Source organism: Strongylocentrotus purpuratus, unplaced genomic scaffold (assembly GCF_000002235.5).
Source record: "Strongylocentrotus purpuratus isolate Spur 01 unplaced genomic scaffold, Spur_5.0 spur5_scaffold_11, whole genome shotgun sequence".
NCBI classification, from domain to species: domain Eukaryota; kingdom Metazoa; phylum Echinodermata; class Echinoidea; order Camarodonta; family Strongylocentrotidae; genus Strongylocentrotus; species Strongylocentrotus purpuratus.
In genome coordinates this window covers 19,227,259-19,247,957 of record NW_022145596.1, presented here as the reverse complement: position 1 = coordinate 19,247,957, position 20,699 = coordinate 19,227,259, and the positions used below count along the sequence as shown (strand labels likewise).

Below are 20,699 nucleotides of genomic sequence, written 5' to 3'. Positions count from 1 at the left end.
TGATATCCTTGCCCTCTTCTAAGAAAATCATCAACTTTCATAACAACATCATACTACCGGCACCATGAAGATTTGTTCTCCCTTACATGAACCCGTGTAAACACATCAATAAATAGGAATCAATGTAAACACATCAATAAATAGGAACCTGTGTAAACACATCAATAAATAGGAACCCATGTAAACACATCAATAAATGAACCCACGTAAACACATCAATAAATACAGTCATATCCATTTGAACACTGTATTCTCATCAACAATATATGGAATATCTTTTTAAAACTAAATATGTATATTACGGTAGTCATATTATATATGTACATGTATATGCATGGTGCAGATCGTCTGATATATAGGCCCGTAGTACATGTACATATACACCTGTATGTACCACAAGAAGCTGCATTTGAATAAATCTCAATGTTCGTACACACATAAAGCAAGTTGGTATCAAATCACTATTAAAACTGAAAGGACAAAGAGTCAACAGTTTGTGTCAACATGGACAGGTAGTCCTTTTTATGTCACAAAAGAATTTGTTTGATAGCCATACACCATCCCTCCATATAACTAAGGACCGAGACTGCAACATTTAGACAAATGAACTGAAAATTTAAATTGTCAATTAAGATTGGATAAAAGCAGATCATGTCCCCACTCCATACACTGTTTTTCATTAGTGAACCCGTGGGCCTATATTAGCCTATTCATGTAGGTCCATTTACATTACATAAAAAACAATTTGAAAAACCATTGTTTTATTTTTTTTAACTCTCATTTACACTACTGAAAAAGGTCACCAGTGTTTTAAGTGCAAGCATTTACACCGGTGGAGTTTCGGCCTGCATCTAAGAATAACCCCACTCCAGAGGTGGATTTTTTTATTTTTGTTTTTTGTCTAGTTTATAGGTACCATGTAGTCACCTACTGCCTAGCAACTTTGGACAAAACACCGGAATGCAAGAAAACCAATTGTTTTTGCTTGCAGTGTAAATGCAGCTAATGTTAAACCAAGGAATCACTAAGCAATCATGCCTATTAACCATTGTGGGCTAACTACATTCCTGGTTTCCTGATAATCATAAAATCTGCTGGGGTATGAGGTTGTTGGTTTTTCTTGGAAACAGCACAGAAAATAATGACAAAAACAAATATGTTTTTTCTCATTAAAACTCAAAAGCTCCTTCTCTTTTTTTTCCAAACCCGTCCCTCTATGCTCTAGATGAAGCCCCCAACTGCATTCATCTTTAAATCTACTGATGGCCCAAGTTTTTGTAGGGACTACATGAAGTTCTTAAAGAGAAGGATATTTTGACCAATGCATCAGAACAGAGTGCAAAGGTGTAACAGTCAAAGAAGCCACAATCTGGACAACCAGGCCCAAGGAAACTCCCAGGTTCCCTCTCAATTACAACACTCTTCACCTCAACTGTTCTAGGAAATCCTTGTACTTTACAGACTCAATATTACATATTTATAAAAATGCATTTTCTTCTTTTGCCCACTTCAATGCATGAGTCAGCAAGACGCAGACCAGAGCACTTCATGTGTCATTCACATGTTTGACATGATCAGACACTGGTCACGTATCCTTCCAGAACTCTTATTTCATACCCTCAAAACAGGTGTGCTTTCTGCCCGCAAGATCCGGGAGCAGATGTTCCCGGTGCAGCCAGCCAGCCAGCCAGCCCGGTGCGGTAGCTCCACCTCATGCAGCCACCTGCCATTTTTGGCTGACCCAGAAAAGTAGGCCTGTCCTCACTACCTCAAGATTGCCAAATATCCAGCTAATTTGCGTCTTCATCAGCCTGAAGTTGCAATTAGCGGGATATTTGGTCGGGATTGTCATCCCAAGATATCTTGGGATAGTTTGCAAAATATCCAGCTATTTGTCCGGTGCATCATCACCAGACCGAAGATTCGCACTATGCGTGAACGCTGAGCAAATATCTCGAGCTAATTTCTCAAGGTCGAGTTTCAAGTTTCGAGGTCAAATCTGGAGGTCAAATCTCGAGCTGATGAGGACGCGATTTGTAACTTCAGGATTATTTCCCAAACAAATCAGAAATAGCGGGCTATTTGGCAATCTCGAGATGATGAAGACGCGCCTAGTGAGCCGAGGGGGAACAAGCCGATCGAGCGACCTTTGCTGTACACATCATGATGGAATGTCATTCATTGATCAATGCTCAAGTGCGGTCGTCTGGGGGATTAGCCTGTTTGGGTGACATTGCGTGCCAAACGTCTTCCAAGGATCTTCCCAGGATTCTAAGCTTAGCGCTGGTTCTACCCCTGGTTCAAGGAAGACCATGTCTCAGACGAATGACCTCACCAAGAGAGTGCACAGGTCTCAAAGGCATCACATCTCATCACTCGCTTCTCAGTGGAATTTAATTACAAGTATAAATGAGTTTAACGATGTATGACATATCAAGGACAAGGACTTCAAACATGCAACATTTATTTTTTCTTTAACAGCTATATTAAAACAAAATTTCCCTTTCTATGATGGAATATGGAACTTAATTACAAGTAATGAGTTTAACGATCTATGACATATCAAGGACAAGGCCTTTCTGTAAGCGCTACATACTGTACATGAACATGTACATGTACATATCATAGACACCTTTACTTCTCATAACAGGCAACATTCTATTTTCTTTTACAGCTATATTTAAAAAAATTGCCTTAATCATGGAATAGGATTTTAGAATTAAATAAAAATCAGGAAAATAAAGTGCTAATATCATGAGGAAAAAATTGCAACAATAATCATTGCGTGACAGAAAGAAAAAAAGTCAGAAATAGCAGATAACCCCTCTGTAAAATAAATTTTGGGATTGATTTCATCACACAGTCCGGTAAGTGAGATCTTTGCGCCTCATAATCAGCATTAGTGAGAGAATCTAGGTAAATGTTTTACCATCTTAAAGTTTAATACAGAACCTATAGTACATAGTATGACTGCAAAAATTCATAGTCGTCTTTTGTCATGTTGTGTTAGGAATCCATGACAAATACCATGTTTGCTCAATAAGCCATGAGATTCATCACTTGTGTAACTTTAAACCACTGGATAGTTTCATGTTTATACTGTAGTTAAGAAAGATCGGAAACAATTATTCTCATATGATTGTTGTTTTGTTCAAAATAGAGCAAGACCTGAATAATGTACATTGGAAAGCTGCCAAGCAGGAATCAACATGAAATGATCATTCCGAGACTTTTTATTCTCAAAAATTTGTATCTTTGTATGTTTTTTCTTGGATTTACAATACAAATGCCAGTCCTTGGGGACTTCATAATATCCGTAGTTGTTATTTGAAAGTTAAAACTAATCACGAGTTCTATTAGGAACGTGATGATATTTAAGGTTAATGTCGAACAACAATTTCTGCTAAATACTAGGAAATGTTTGTCTCCACTTAGCTTGAAATATATTCAATGGTAAAATAAAAACAAGGATATAGAGCCCTTCTCGTCCACAAAATATCCACTTGCCATCAATCATCATTCTTTAGTACAACACTGTTGCACTAAAGCAGTATGGATAGAAAGTTGGCAACCCATGTGATAGAACCAAACACCATATATACCTTACTTTGTAAACTTCAATGTTCTCTTAAAGCCCCACCGCACTACTTATACCTACTTGCACCCTCTATATAGCAAACAATTCCTAATCGGTGCCTCTTGGTCCCCCATGATCCCCTTTTTCTTATGTTAATTGAGAGCTGATTTCATGAGATAACCACCTGTCAGTGACCTTGCAGGGTGGTCTAATCCACCCTGGCCATACTAGTACAGACGGGCTTTAAACAATCAATGATGCAGGAAACACTACTTACCTTTGACATGAGTGCAGCAAGGTGTCTTTCTCTGTTGGGCAGGTCAAACTTCACCCACTTCATGATGGCCTGATAGACTTGACTTTCATGTTCTATCATAATGTCATGTGATGCGATCAACACCATGAGATGCTGCGCATCAATGCTAAAGTACTCCTCCTGGCTCACCACCTCCAAGAAATGTTCATGGGCATAGGAGTCCGCTGCGCCAGACAGCGTGGTGCAACCGTGCTGGTCCGCGAATGTCCTAACCCCGAGGCAGTTGGAGGGGTGGAGATGGCACTTCATGAAGTCACTGCAAGCTTTACTGACTTCATCCATCTGGAGAAGCGATCCAGCAAAGAGGATCTTCTGTACGTTGTCCACTGTCAGAACTATCTTCGAGGTGTACATGAACTCGACTATGGCCTCCAGAGACTTCTCATCAATGTCCTGGACCTCCAGGCTGTCGTGCCTGCTCTCGATCATCTCCGACATGAACATGGCACGGAAATACGGACTGCAGGCTGCCAGCACGAGGCGATGGCAGAGGAACGACGAAGCGCCGCAACGGAGCGTAAAGTCGCAGAGCGCCTTCGTCTTGTAGAGCTGCTGTATGACGACGAGCGATTCCCGCCACTGGGTCTTGCAGTCGAAGGTGAAGGATGTGACAAAGGAGTCGTACATCTGAGGTTGGGACGCCATCTTGACGATTTCATCCTCTACCAGGACACTCTTGTTGGTCGGACTGCTCGTCTTGCCGGAAAACTCTATAATGATCACCGAATTGGTTCTGTGTCATAGGAAGAGAAGGAAAGGAAATTGGAACGAATTAGGTTACTACCCGACAACAAATTGGCTCAGTTGAGTAACTTGAAACTGAAGGACAGACACAAATTATACTAATACATGTAGATAACAAGATACAAGACATTAGTCACTACATCAGAGATTACTCAACCACTTTGGCAAACAACAGGAAGAATACAGGACTAATTTGTTTCACATTCAGTGCATTGTGCAAGAAGCGCAGGTGTTTGATGATATGCGAAATGGACATAGGCGTAACATAAAAGACAAAATCTTCATCTTCCTCACTCCGGTGTAGAGTGCATTAAATAACAAGAACTGACTGCCAGGGAACACCTGGTAAACTGTATGTATGAAGAGAAAATGAAGCTTATTTCCTCTTCATCTCCATTTCTCTATTCTCACATTATATCTTTGCGAGGTGGTGTGGTTTCCAACAAGGAAGAGAAATAATCTGCATTTTATTTGACTATAATGTGGTTTGGTAACGTGCCTTATATACATGTAGTTGGCATTCACATCTAAAATAACATACATGTACATGTATATTCTTAAAAAATCTCTACTTGGTTATCTATCTCAAGCAGTGAACAGTGACACAAATAGACACTGGAGCACAGAGCAATTATGCTCTGGAAAAAGTCCAAAACAAGAGCTCTGGAAAATTTACACGAAACTCTGTTAAAAAAAATCAATTAAAATTAATATAATATAAAATACATGTACAGAAAATTCATTGGGCAAAAAATAACTGGTCCTGGTAAATAAGATCTAGGATGATCACTGACCGCCATTTCCTTGTTGTTTTCTGTGTGCCTACGCTTCTGCTGGTTGCGCCTGCATCTCTGCGGCTCCGACTCGCATCTCTCGTCCCGCCAGGACATTTGACCTTAGCGCTCATTTCAATGGTCACTACGTATACGTGCATCCTACGCCACAGCTAATTTCCAAATGAGCAGCTAGCTAGGCGTTGACTTGAAATCCTGTTTCCAACTTGACGACCTCAAATGATTTCTCATGATACCATCAGCAATCTTCAAGCATGGTATTGATATCAGCCACGGCTCTCATTAGGAGTTCATAGGAAGGTCCGTGAGGCTTGCAGCCGGGTGTAAATGCTAAACCAATTGCCAAGCCTTTTGGGCTTGAGTTTCACGCATTAGTCAGTCACTGATATGACCATTAGAAAAAAATATGACCCGATTTAATTTTTTTCTTGAAAAAGAGGGTACTCTAAAAAAAGATCGACATATATATGGTAGATGCATCCTGTAATTTCATAGGTTAAACGAGGGCAATAGGTGGGTATTTGGTCTTTGCTACAGTTCATGGTAAAATCATTTCAGGTTGATACCATTATCAGCCAAAGCATTTGTTATATGGAATGTAGGGGAAAGAGAAGAAAATTGAAGGACTCCAACGGAAGCTAAGGGGACTTTTTAAGTAGTTTGCTTCAAGAAGAATTGCATCAGAAGCTGCGATCTATTTGAATGTTGAATATCCAGGGACTTATTTTGTTGTTCTTATTTTTATGAAGGGCATCTACTATCATGGGATAACATTGTTCTTCCGACTTCCGATCATGAGAAAAGATGACCTCCTTCATAGTTCATCTGCAGATCTAATAAAAGTGTAACATGCCAATAAAAGCCTACAGTTAACAACTAAACTATTCAAACCCTTGGCTTACCAAGTTTTGTAATCTTTCAAATATGTGAAAACTATGTTTTCCCAATTCATGTTTCTTGAGAATGTGACATATTAAAGTTTACAGCGAAAAGTTTTCATCAAAGGCCCTAATTCAACCAGTCCACCTTTCATTCTTGAGTTGCGAACACCCCCCCCCCCCCCCCTAAAAAATAAAAAATAAATAAAAAATAAATAAATAAACTTTAACAATGAAATAAAAATTAAATTTACAAGGGGCATGAATAATTTAGTTGATAACAGTACTTTTGGTAGTTCAGAGACAGTTGAAGGCAAGGTAGCTGTACTTTACAGTTAGAGACCAGATACAGGCATTAAGAGCTACAGTGTTCAAGGTCTTTTTAAAACAGAGTTGAAATTGAGAAAAAGACAAGAAGGTCAGGCTTTGCATCAAGTACATTGTATGTATGTCCTCCTATTTTGTTAAAAACACAATTAATTATGTACCAGCACATTTAAGGAGAAGGTTGAGTTCTGGGAATAGGTGGAAAATAATTTGTGAGCGTTATCATTGTAATATGCAAAAAAAGCATGACTATTCATATGACTTAATATTCTAAATATGGCAACATCACACAAATCGGGACAGATTTTTATGCCACATGTTTGTGTAGTCCCATAATCTTTCTGTGTACAGTGCTTGTAACTTTACCAAGACTGGGCCAAATTTCTAATCGTTTTGATGATTCCAGAACCTTGCAGTATTCACACCAATACCTAAATGCTAGATGATCAACCTTTTCTGATCGATTCCAATCGCATGACCAGAACTCAACCTTATCTTTAAGTGTCAAATTTACGTACGGTACATCTAAATATTTGATTCAATCTACATGTATAGCACATATTTTGTTCTCTTGAATACTACTCAACAGGGTAGGGTCTGGGCTTACACTGTTACAGACTACTAAAAGTCATGAACCTCCATCCAGAGGTGTAATATCAGAAGGTGTTAATTGGCATAATCGCTGCACCATAACATCCGTCTAATGGGCTTTACTGGCCAGCGGAGCCTGTCAATCAAATCTTTGCTGGGTGGGTGTATCCATGACATATATTAATGCAGCAATATTGTAACTCCATTGAAGCATGACCAGAGAAACTAACACCTCTCTGATTTGCATATTATATTCTGTAAAAGCATAAACTTTTGTCCACATGAGATATTTGTGAATTTTTGAGTGGTTCAGATTCGCTATAGTTTCAGGATTAGAAATAATAACCAATCCCATGTACAACATTGAATTTTGGCAATTTGTTAAATTCTTGTATTGTTATTTCCAAACTGCAAATGTTTCAGTTTTACAGTATTTAACTAGTCAAACCTGTCTATAGCGACCGCCCAAGGGAAACACAAAAAGTGGTCTTTGTAGACAGGTGGTCTTTGTAGACAGGTTCCTTTACTACATGTTTCAATGAGAAACCACTTTCAAGGGAAACAAAAAATGTGGTCCTTGTAGACAGGTGGTCACTAAAGCAGGTTTGACTGTCTATAGCGACCGTCCAAGGGTGACACAAAAAGGGGCCTTTGTAGACAGGTGGTCTTTGTAGACAGGTTCCTTTAGTACATGATTCAATGAAAAAACTATTTTCAAGGGAAACAACAAATGTGGCCTTTGTAGACAGGTGGTCTTTGTAGACAGGTGGTCACTAAAGCAGGTTTGACTGTATTATACAGATGAATAATGTAGAGCTACATGTACAGTAGACTTTCACACATCACAACAGAAAATTGATCCAACTTTAATATCACACTTGCATTTGAGCATGAGAGCTAGTGTTCTGCTAATAAGATTTCTGGTGTTAACGCTGCTTCCTATTCATAAAAAAATTTATTCCTAAAGAGTTTGTACGCTAGATATGTCATTACACCTACATTGCTGTCACCACCCATAGCAGTTTGAAAAGATTTAGAAATGGGTGAAAGTCTCAAAAAAATTATTAATCTGCACACAATTGTGACATTTGCTCAAGCTTTATATGTTCAAAATATTGACTTTACCAAAGATTGAATCAAATATCAACTATCACCATACCAACATTTGCAGAATTATTCATCAGAAAATGCATAAGTTTTCATAGACTGGTAAGGAAATAAAGTCCAATATGCTCACCTTTTGACTCGGGGCATGATGAAATTCAATTAAATTTGAGGCAAAAACATGTAGTATTAGACCTGTTTGACTGCGCTGATGGAGATGTACTTAATACGCCTGTAATTTAACTTGGCCAGATATATACCGACCTGTATGAGACTTCCTTATTTACAGCTTGCATCAAAATAACCCTGGAAGACGGATCGAGTTTACAATTGTCCACAAACATCTTGTTTGTGTCACGGGATATAATGTGAAAGTAATACAGCCCCATTCATACTTCTAAGATGAACTTGGACACTAATTCTGAGCTCTACAGTTTACACTACAGTAATCAGAACGGTTCATTTTAGCTAGGGCCTGACCCGGCCTAACATACAGTGTATATAGGCCCAAGAAGAAGAAAAAAGCCAGGAGTCCCTTTGCAGTGTGGTGCTATGCACTGGCCCGGCCCTGCTACATTGAGGCCTAATGTATGTACATGTACAAGCCAACAGACTAAAAGTGCTAGTGGAAACACAGTTGATGAATTCCAATATCATCATCATACGGTACATGCTGTGTTCACACTAGACCAGTGGCACGTGGTTCACCCTGGTTTTCTGTGGAGAATTGACTGCAATGTAATGAAATTGCCAGGTTTTTATTAATATATATTCTTTTTAGTTATTATTATTTTTATTTTTTTTGGAGGGGGGGGGGGGTTGGTGGGATTGTGCATAATTTGCAAATAACATCCACTTTGGGTATCAACAGAAAAATGTTGACAGCTGGACACGCCAGCAGTCCCTGTAAGGAGAGTCCAAAATAAGCCAATCAAATTGGTTCACTGCAGCTCAGATGACATTTCTTACAGAGTCATGTAACATAAGAAATTTGTGGAGCACATAATGTTCAGTTTCTGGAAAGCATGGCATTGTACAATGTTACTGCATGTATTTATTCACACATAATTTCACATATTCCATTAGCTACAACTTAAAAATAAACTTTCAGAAATAAATGTGAACGGGGGCTAGAGAAACTTCCTCCTCATTTTCCATGCAAGACGAAACAAAATATTATCTTTATTAATGAGGTTTGATTGTAAGAGTCTGCCATCCAGCCATGCATCCCTGGATGAAATTAGTCTACGCCCCCAGACTCTAACTTGAAAGTAATTCAATACAAAAAGTGACTCATGGCTATGCCAACACCTAAAACTTACTTGACTATCTATTTATAATTTGACTTTTTTACATCCTCTTCATTATTCCAGTACAATTCTGTTGCATGTGAGATGTATACTTACATGTATATGTAGGGTGTTAAGTTTTCATTTTTTTGACTTGTTCTAATTAATGACTTCAATCAGTCAGCAGTCTCAATGTGCATTCAGCAATCATGACATAACGTTCCTCAAATTTAACACAAAGAACGAGAGGCAGACAGACAGACAGACAGAGTGAGGGTGAGAGAGAGAGAGAGAGAGAGAGGAAAAAAGACAAATACATAGAGAGACAGACAGAGAGACACACACTCAAAAAAAGAGAGACAGAGTGAGAGAGTGAGAGAGAGAGAGACAGAGACAGAGACAGACAGACAGCGAGACAGAGAGACACAGACTGACAGACAGTCACAGAGAGACAGAGAGAGACAGACAGAGACAGAGACAGACAGACAGTGAATCTTACCGCTTCATCTTTCTTCTTGGAAGACACTTACTGTAAGTGTCGAAGATCTTCAATGAGATAATCCTAATTGTCTTGGATACTCTGTAGCAGTTTCTACATGGAAGGCATCATGGTTTTATATTATTCCACATCTTGGATTCAGGAAAGTTCTACCGGTACTCAAATTACTAATCCCATCACACAGGACTAAAAATCAAAATTAAAATCATTATCCCAGGAGCCGGTCTCATGATCAGTGATCTCTACGAAACCTTCACCAGCAGATGAAAGTATCAAGAAATGAAAACCGAGAGATTGATCTTGAAATCCTGTAGCATGAATCGTTGCATCTTGAGACGAAATGCTGTTTCAAAATGTCCTTAGACTAAAAATCAAAGGATTATAGGAACCGTTAGAAGGTGTCTGTGATCAAAGAAAAACGATATCAGACCTGCACTCTACCAGGCACAACTGCTCAGTATTCTCCTTTACCGATTTTTTGAAAGACTGTTGAAACTGTAACCCTGTAAATGTGCGCTTTTGACAACAAAGGGAAGGATTTAAAATACAGGGCATAAGAGGGTAATGCTATACACGCATGTTCTGATGCCTCATTCGATTAGATGGACACATACAGGCAAAAATTGAAATTAAATGCCTTCTTGTCCTCACTGACATTGCTATGTGTACTCTTCCCTGAAATGCGCAAGGATCGTTACCATAACTGAATTAGACATCCATTAGTAAGAGAGGTGGTGCACTTCGGGAAGGCGAGGTGCGAGAGAACGGTGGGGCAGTGTGAATACGCTCGGCAACGAGAGGGTAGTGTCAATTTCTGCCAATGAAACACCTTGATTGCTCTAGCAGACATGGCTCACTTAAATAATCAAAACCAAAAATAAAGAATCCAGATGTTCCTCTTCGTCTCGCCGGAGGTTACGCTTTCGGCTTCTGTACACGGTTCACTAGAGCATGCGGCCGTCACTGCATGTTTCTCGAATGTTTAGTTCTCATTTAACGAATGAGCTGCTTTAGGTTTCAGAACATCACATTTGAATGTCCTTGCTCGCTGAATAAGAGTATGGTGAAAATGAACGCTGACAGACACAACACTGCTAGTGTTACAACATCTAGGAGATCTCATCCAACAAGATTTTCTGAATTCTTTGATACCTTGACAAAGCAAGTAGAGGATGAACATAGAAGAGAGTCCTGTTTGGTGTTGTATCTCATTCAAAGAATCCCTTGTTTCCAAAGAGTAATCCTGAACATCAATACACCCAGTATCGGATGCGCAAGTTAATCCAAACCTTCGAACACGTCTTCATCCAGAAGCCTTTCGAGATGATACCCTCAATCGAAATAAACTATCATTTCCAAATGCAACATGATCTGTCTTGCCATAATGAAAGATGACACTATAAGAAGATATGAGAAACTTTGAGTAAAGGGAGTCCACTTTAATACTGCAGTATGCCTCTATAATGCTCAGAGTGATTTAAAGATGAAATATCACAAAGAAAGTGCTACAAATGTTTTAAATCAACGATTTTAAATTCCTTTTTCAGCATGTCACATTTTATCGCACGAAGGAGCTTCAAGATTATCCACTTTGCAGGATGCCTCGCAACAAAAAAAAAGGACTTCACAACAAGAACACAGCTGGAATAGTGACTACAACTAATGCATGTCCAAGATTCTCAACTTATAATATACAGTATCCATGGTGATTGCTTTTCCACCAAATCTAGGATAAATACCACAAAGGCACCTTTCTGATATCAAAGACCTGTCCTCAGTCACCACAATTCATCAACTAACCCTCTTTGAAAGGTCTAACCAAACACGATCTTGGATGACCAACGACTTCAAGATGGTCGGTGGCTCTTTATCTCTTTAAAAGATGGTCTTTTCATCAGCGTGGTTCACAAAGAGTACTTTGTCCCTTGCCTTCAGGAGATTCATCCTTCTATGTGTAGCCTATATGAAGATTAACTAAGAGTAAACACCAATGGAATAAAATGCTACATACTGGGTACATGTAGACATCCATGTACAAATTAGAGGAAAAAATCACCAAATTTCTGCCTCCAAATAATGATGGTCAATAATCGTCAATCTATTTGTACATGTACATGTACATACATGTAGGAATAGAACAACTGTATACAAGAGATCCTCCACCAATCCAAAGCAAAGATTTGTAAAAAATGACAAAGAGACAACATCAAGGGACTCCAAAACCTATCTTTGCTCTGATTAAAAAATGGATAAATGTTCATTTTCTAATGCCTGCAAACACAAAACGTCGAGGAATTACCAACATCGCCACCAAAATGATCCAAGGACAATGCCTAGCGTCTCTGGAGAGAACCAATGACTAAAAACTTCAAACACATCGAACGAGCTTGGTGTCTTTATCGTCGTTCTGCTCATCAAGAACATTTTCTTCTCAAATCTCCTGACATGAAACAAGACGACAGCATTATGCAACATGATCTCACTGAAGACTGAAGAAAACAAACGCTGGGAGATACGAGGGGAATCCTCATGGTAGGAACATAAACAGCCTTCAGGGCCGGCAGGGTGTGCGTTAAATTTGATAAACCATCATGCCAAGGTGCGATTACTTGAAAATAATTGACCAGAGCCACTCCCTCGATCTCGAAGGCTTGATGGCAAATGAGGTGCACCATGTATGTATTTACAACTTGGTGTATACATGTAAACTGAAAGGGGAAACTGCTCTAGATGGTATGATAATTAAGATAAATCATATAAAGTTCATTGGCTCAGATGCAAACAGGAAGGAAGATAATATTCATATTAAAAATGAAAGGAAGTGGAAGTCCCAACTGATGAGTTTTGATAAGCATGGTGACCTGAAGAGTACCTGTCGTAACTCCAATAAGGAAATTTGGAACAATGCCCCCCCCCCCCCCACCCTCTTTCAGATCTTGCGGAATTTCATGTTTAAGGCTATAAAGTTTGTATGCTAACTTCACCGTACTTATACATGTACATGAGCAATGTTATCTAAACTATGAACAATGCTCATGTGAAATTCCATATCTAAACATTGTGTGGGCATGTACAACTGTATGTTCACATACATGTAGGCCTACAATGTACAAGAACTCTGCAAAGTCAACACACTGTATGAACATCTGCCATGCAAGAAATTCCAAATGTGCACTGAATTCCCTCCAAAACAAATTTCTGCAGGTCCCCTATAAAATTATCTATCCTTTTTGCAAATACATGTAGGTAAACTATTCACTAAACAGTTATAATCATTCACACAATTTGTCCAGGCCTATGCCATGTATTATTGTGTGTGAATGACCCAAAGGTTAGATCAGTGGAGATTGATTAGAGGTATTTTGAATTACAGGAAAGACAATGAATTTTTCTCCAGATAAAGAAAGTACAGGAAGGAACTGGTTTGATTCTAGGTGACATAAAGAACAGAGGAAGTTCATACAGAGAAAGGGGGGGGGGGGGGGGGGGACAGAGAGGCGGAGAGACAACGAAATATATGGTAGAGAGAAAGCAAGAGAGAATTACACGTTGGTATACAGAGAGAGAGAGAGAGAGAGAGAGATAAAGAGACAGAGAGAGAGACAGATAAACACACATAGAGAGACAGAGACAGAGAGACACACAGAGAGACTGCGGGAGAGAGAGAGAGAGAGAGAGAGAGAGAGAGAGTGACAGAGAGAGAGATAGAGAGAGAAAGAGAGATAGAGAGAGAGATAGAGAGAGAGAGAGATAGAGAGAGAGAGAGAGAGAGAGAGAGAGAGAGAGAGAAAGAGAGAGAAAGGGGGGTGGAGACAGAGATAGAAGGGGTAAAGAGAAATAAGGATGAAAGTGTCCAAGCATGGATCTACTACCGGTAAGTTCTTACATGTAGTAGGTCCATGGTCCAAGAGACCAGGTTTAAAGAAAGGAAGGAGAGAAAGAGAGACAGATAAAGAGAGACAGAGAAAGAGAGACAGAGAAAGAGAGACAGAGAAAGAGAGACAGAGAAAGAGAGACAGAGAAAGAGAGACAGAGAAAGAGAGACAGAGAAAGAGAGACAGAGAAAGAGAACACATTTTTTCAATCACATGATCATGGAGAAAAACATTTTGGTGTAAGCTATCACTTGTACACATGTACACTATGCACATTAGCAAAGTCTCAAAATAACTCACCAAGACCATTAACTGTACATGTCCTTATAGTCATAAAAAAGAGATGTACATGTACTGTATAGGCCCTACCTTTTTTCTTCTTCCACTCCAGAAAAGAATAGTTACATGGACAGTATCAGCACCAGCATCTCCAAGACTCAAGATTACTCATAAAAAAATACATAATATAGGTTAAGAGGGTAATCAAATACAGGGAAGGGCGTAGGTTTAAAGGTTTTTGTGGTGGAATATAATCCTGTTACCCGGTAATTATTCAAACAGGACAATCTGGGCCCAAACTTGTCTTCCTGTTCTCCCATGACTATTTCTTAAGTACAGAGATAAGATAACAGCAGGTCTTCCTCTCCAAATGATAAGGATGCACTGCAAAACACATTTTGTACTCGAACCTACATTTATAGTGGTCATTTTAGCTGCATTTACACTGCAACCAATATAATATTGGTATATTTGAGTGTTTCTTTCAGCGATTGTCTGCACCTATCATTTACATATGATATACATTGATGTCCCATTGCAAGTGTTGTATTACAGTATTACATGTAGCATCCACATTGTGCATTGGATTTGGACTCGTGTTCGAAAATGCATTTCACAGCCATTTTAGGGTGACCCCCACCCTAAAATAAAGTCACTTTTGGTAAAAATAGATGAATTGGAGGGATGAATGTAGAGGGAAAATCTCCATGGAATTTTGATACCGGTAGGTAATAAGAAAGGAACTACAGTATGAGTCAAAATAAACTAACCCCCCTAACGCGTGTAACGTTTGCAATACGTTAATTATATATTTAACGTTTGTAGGCGTTACCCGTTAGACGTTAGCGTTACCCGTTAGTTTTGTTAGTTTTGTTAGTTTTGTTAGTTTTGTTAGATGATGTTCTAAAATTGACCGAACGAAGGAACGATATATGCGCTTCAAGAAAATGATGCCTAAAATATCTGAAACATCGTAATTATCATCTCAAAATACGAGCACGAGTATGTTCAAAATTAAATACGATGAAACAATGCCAAACTAATTTGAAACATCCTTATTATCGTCTCAAAATTAGGGAATGAAGTTACGATATGTGCTTCGAGATAATGATGCCTACAATATCTGAAACATCGTAATTATCTTCTAAAATTGACCGAAAGGAGGAACGATATATGCGCTTCAATAAAACGATGCCTAAAATATCTGAAACATCGTACTTATCATCTCAAAATACGAGCACGAGTATATTCAAAATTATTTACGATAAAACAATGCCAAACTAATCTGAAACATCCTAATTATCTTCTCAAAATTAGCGAACGAAGTTACGATATGTGCTTCGAGAAAATGATGCCTAAAATATCTGTAACATCGTAATTATCTTCTAAAATTGACTGAACGAAGGAACAATATGCACTTCAAGAAAATGATGCCTAAAATATCTGAAACATCGTAATTATCATCTGAAGATACGAGTATATTCAAAAGTATTTACGATAAAACAAAGCCAAACTAATCTGAACATCCTAATAATCTTCTCAAAATTTAGTAGCGAACGAATTAACGATATGCGCTTCGAGAAATTGATGCCTAAAATGTCTGAAACCATGCCCCAAACGTCGAGTCTACCCTTTATCCTATTAAGTCCCTGCTTACTCGGGCTTCAGGACATCACTTTCACAGGTCATTCCTTTACCTCTCCTCCAAGTAAATCTAATTATCTCTAATCCTCTTAACTAGCGAGGGACAATTATCTATTACGTAATCACCTTGACTACAATACCTTTAATCACGAGTGTGCCAGATTAACTGCGTTTGTCTCAGTGTGTGTGTGTACTAGAACTTGTACTATAAATTGAAAAGGATATAGATCGCGGGAGAGAGAGAAGCGGAAACAATAGAATATCGCTGATGTTACAGGCTTTTATAACAAAAAGTAAGCCGACAGACCGAAAGAAATGAATGAAGAAAATGAAAACCAATATCACTGGCACTTGAAAAAATGAAAGAGACATTAAATCGCGGGAGAGAAAGAAGCGAAAACAATCAAATATTGATGATGTTACAGGCTTTCATGGCAAAAAGTAAGCCTACGCAACGACAGAAATGATTGAAGAAAATGAATGCCAATATCATCGGCGCTTGAGAAAATAAAACAATTAATGAGTTGCGGGAGAGAGACAGAAGCGAATTCAATTAAATATCGCTGATGTTATAGGCTTTTATGACAAGTTAGTAAACGGAACGAAACAAATTATTGAAGCAAATGAATGCCAATATCACCCCGGCGCTTGACAAAGTAAAAGAGAGATAGATCGCAGGGGAGGGAGAAGCTAAATCAATTATACATCGCTGATGTTACAGGCTTTCGACGGAACGACCAAAATGATTGAAGAAAATGAATGCCAATATCACCAGGCGCTTGACAAAATAGATCGCAGAGAAGAGAGAAGCGAAATCAATTATATATCACTGATGTTACAGGCTTTTACGACAAAAAGTAAGTCGACGGAACGAAAAAAAAATGATTGAAGAAAATGAATACCAATATCACGGTTATCACCAGGCGCTTGAGAAAATAAAAGAGAGATACATGTAGATCGAAGGGGAGAGAAGCGAATCAATTATATATCGCCGATGTTACAGGCTTTCATGGCAAAGAGTAAGTCGACGGAACGAAAGAAATGTATGAAGAAAATGAATGCCAATATCATCGGCGCTTGAGAAGGAAAAAAAAAGAAGATATAGATCGCGGGAGAGAAATAAGCGAAAACAAATAAATATCGCTGATCTTACAGGCTTGCATGACAAAGAGTAAGCCTACGGAATGAAAGAAATGAATGAAGAAAATGAATTCCAATATCACCAGGCGCTTGGCAAAATAAAAGAGAGATAGATCGCAGGGAAGAGAGAAGTGAATTCAATTATACTAAATATCGCTGATGTTACTGGCTTTTATGACAAAAAGTAAGTCGACGGAACGAAAGAAATGAATGAAAAAAATAATTCCAATATCACCAGGACATTGACAAAATACAAGAGAGATAGCTCGAAGGGGAGGGAGAAGCTAAATCAATTATACATCGCTGATGTTACAGGCTTTTACGACAAAAAGTAAGTCGACGGAACGAAAACAATGATTGAAGAAAATGAATGCCAATATCACCAGGCGCTTGACAAAATAGATCGCAGAGAAGAGAGAAGCGAAATCAATTATATATCACTGATGTTACAGGCTTTTACGACAAAAAGTAAGTCGACGGAAAATAAAAAAATTGATTGAAGAAAATGAATACCAATATCACGGTTATCACCAGGCGCTTGAGAAAATAAAAGAGAGATAGATCGAAGGGGAGAGAAGCGAATCAATTATATATCGCCGATGTATACAGGCTTTTATGGCAAAGAGTAAGCCTACGCAGTGACAAAAATGATTGAAAAAAATGAATACCAATATCACAGAACTACACGTGCACTACACTGTGAAGATCACTCCCTGGCCCTTGGCTCATGAATATAACTGTCAGATCCTGAATAGGGGCTATGATAGGATTAAGGCGATTAGCAGGTAATCCCTTATAAGGGATTACGAACAACCCTGTAAATGTGATGTCCCTACTTTTTAAGGGGATGTTTGAGTCATGCATCGTAATTATCATCTAAAAAAACAAGCACGCATAAAATTATATTCAAAGTGATTTACGATAGAACAATGCCATATCAATCTGAATTTCTGAAACATTGTAATTATCTTCTAAAATTTACCGAAGTCTGGATATGCGCTTCAAGAAAATGATGCCTATAGTATCTGAAATACTTATCAACTCAAAATACGAGCATGGAATTTAAAAAAAAAAATCGACAAAATAATGTCAAACTTATCTTAAATTAAGCTGATATGATAACTTATGCAGACGGACGATAACTGACTTCAAATCCAGGTACTATTCCATCAATAAGGTCAAAATAATGAAGCAATTATGTCATCATGAGCGCGAGATTTTGCAAACGTAAGACACGTGAAAAAGCATTGTAGTCATCCCGATTTATCATTGAACGGTTGCTCGCCCTAAATCAAAGCCATTTTATTCGATGCCAATTATGCCCATTGTTAGCTCAAAATTGTTGAGTTTTTACAGGGCTACGGTCTCGCAAGGTGAACATCAGAAGCAAAATCTCATTTTCTGCCAATTTCATAGCAGGACAAAGAGGAAGAAAAACGCGATGAATAGTATAAAAGATAGGGATCCAATTTATCCGGATAGCTACTGCTTTATAAATTTGTTCCCCCTGCTTTTGATTAACCTGCCACACATTTATAATCCCATATAGGAGAACAATGCAATGCATGTATCTGAGCAGCGTCTCTACTGCTACCATCGCATGTCAATCATGAACAGTGGCCTAGCTCTTTTGTTCCATTTTGCAGTACATAATAATTAGTAGCCCCCTGCTGCCAATGACGAGAAACACCTCTATTTTCTCCATGCCTTTAAATATTTAATTTGTAGTGTGTCTTTTTTTATCTTTTGCATCCAGGACATGGCACAGAAAACATGCCTTCAGGAACGGTTGCATGAATTTATTTTTACAGAAATATGCATGTTGTTGATTTATGTTCATTATTTTGTTATTGGTTGCTATTTTTGGTACTAACAACGTCGTTTATAATACTAATTTAACAGTTTTCAAACATTCAACGTTTTATTTTGACATCGTTTTTTTTCTTCTTGCCCTGCATTAGAGTAATATGTTGAACATCACTTATGTTTCACTATGACTTGTTTTCTTTGAAACTCTTTACTATCTAGTCTTTCCGACTTTATTTTAAAATCTTTTGTTGTTTTTCATTATTGACTTTCTTAAGAAATAACTAATTTGTATTACTCGCTTTCTACATTTTCATTCTTATAAAATCATGTTTCGTTCCCCATTAACATATCTTAAAGCAGTAGTTCAGTTTTGGGGTGTATGGGGAAGGATTTGGACTATTCTCAGGACTTGGTGTCTAGTTTTTCTTTGCAACTCGTTACTAATTTAGTCTTTCCAACATTATTTTAATATTTAAGATATTTTGTTTTTCACTATTGATTTCCTAAAAAAATGACTACTTTGTATTACAACCCCCCCCCCCCCACCCCTTACAGTAAATGCACCTGACCTCATCGAGTCCTCAGAAGAGACGTATTTTTGGTTCTTGGAATTCAATTTAATTCCTTCCGATTCTTCAATTTGTCATTTGGTAATAACGCGATCTGACAATTGACATACTTGAATTACTTGATTGATAAAATTGTTTAGTAGGATGACCAAGTACTTACTTTATGCACTTGCCAACATCAGGCACATCATTTTGTGTATAAAGTGCCTCATCACTTTCTACCAACCTGTATCGTAGATTGATCCGTGAGACTAGGTAGTAAATGTTGGAAAGAGGAAGACATGATATATGAAATAATAAAGGGAAAAAGATGGCCACGAGGAGAATGCCTTTTTATCTTCTAATTAGATCATTACGTGGCTGGAGAACCATCTCTGTGCAATACAATCTGAATTACCGGGAGCTTCGAACGTGCTCTTGATATTGCATAGCAGTGAGCCAGTTTTGTTTGTTTATTTATTTAAATACGGTGATTAAAAAAAACATGCTTTCAGCTTAGCATAGCTATTTTTAGCATGGAAGTCCCTACATGGTATATTAAAGTACATAAAAGTTACCAAGAAGTAGGTCCTAGCAGTCTTCAAGTTCCAAGTCCCTGGTCCTAGGGTGGAAACCTAAATCAATGGAAACTTCCTCCCTGCCTGTGTACTCTTACATTGCGTAAAATGCACTTTCTCTGTCATCAAGCATGGTTTGTAGTACGTCCATGCATCAAGTCTCTCAGCAAGAAATTGAGATTAGAATCCAGTCGTTGACTGATATACTTATGTCAGCAAGATAAGAGATAAATTTGTTTCTCTGGGGACTTGGTGGTTGAAGGCTGGTGGAATGTGACAGCTATAGGGCCACGCGAGCGCGAGCACATACTAGTAAATCAAGTTTAGGGGTGAATATAGTAGCGATCTTTTGTTTTTCTTCCAGTCTCTCTCTACTCCGCCCCCTTTATCTCTCAACTATCTTCCCTCCTTCTTTCACTCTCCCTCCCCATCTCTCTCTCTCTCTTCTTTCTCTCTATATACCCCGTCTCCCCTCATCTCTTCCTCTCCCTCTCTCTCCCGTCCTTTCAACTTTTCTCATATTCATTCCTTTCCTTAAAATCTCACAGCATGCGCGTCATTTTCTCTGACACAACAGCCATATTTGTCCATATTAATACAAGTTCATAACCCAAACAACTTTGAAATCATCTTTTTATGAAGTTATGCGATAAAGGTTATAATTGAAGAGGTGAAAATTGGGCTCTTCTTAAAACTACAAAAGGCGG

General features: G+C 38.3%; 1 protein-coding gene and 1 long non-coding RNA gene across 3 annotated transcripts in view; both read right to left on the bottom strand.

Moving 5' to 3' along the window:
* LOC589135 (kelch-like protein 8) overlaps positions 1–12,018 on the bottom strand; it is a 35,056-nt gene extending 23,038 nt beyond the window's left edge. Inside the window, exons 1-2 of one of the 2 annotated variants that reach the window (XM_030980864.1) lie at positions 10,120–12,018; positions 3,855–4,626 (exon numbers count right to left, since the gene is read on the bottom strand). In XM_030980864.1, the coding sequence (XP_030836724.1) occupies positions 3,855–4,626; positions 10,120–10,127 (780 nt within the window). In that variant the 5' untranslated portion in view covers positions 10,128–12,018. Of the gene's footprint in view, positions 1–3,854; positions 4,627–5,431; positions 5,587–10,119 lie in introns of those variants that run through there. The other variant, XM_030980863.1, reaches the window with a different exon arrangement.
* A 5,060-nt stretch (positions 12,019–17,078) lies between these two features.
* LOC115922269 lies at positions 17,079–20,376 on the bottom strand. Its single transcript, XR_004063399.1, has 2 exons — positions 19,596–20,376; positions 17,079–17,594 (listed from the first exon to the last, which is right to left on the bottom strand). It is a non-coding gene; the product is annotated as an uncharacterized LOC115922269 (long non-coding RNA).
* Positions 20,377–20,699: the final 323 nt, after the last annotated feature.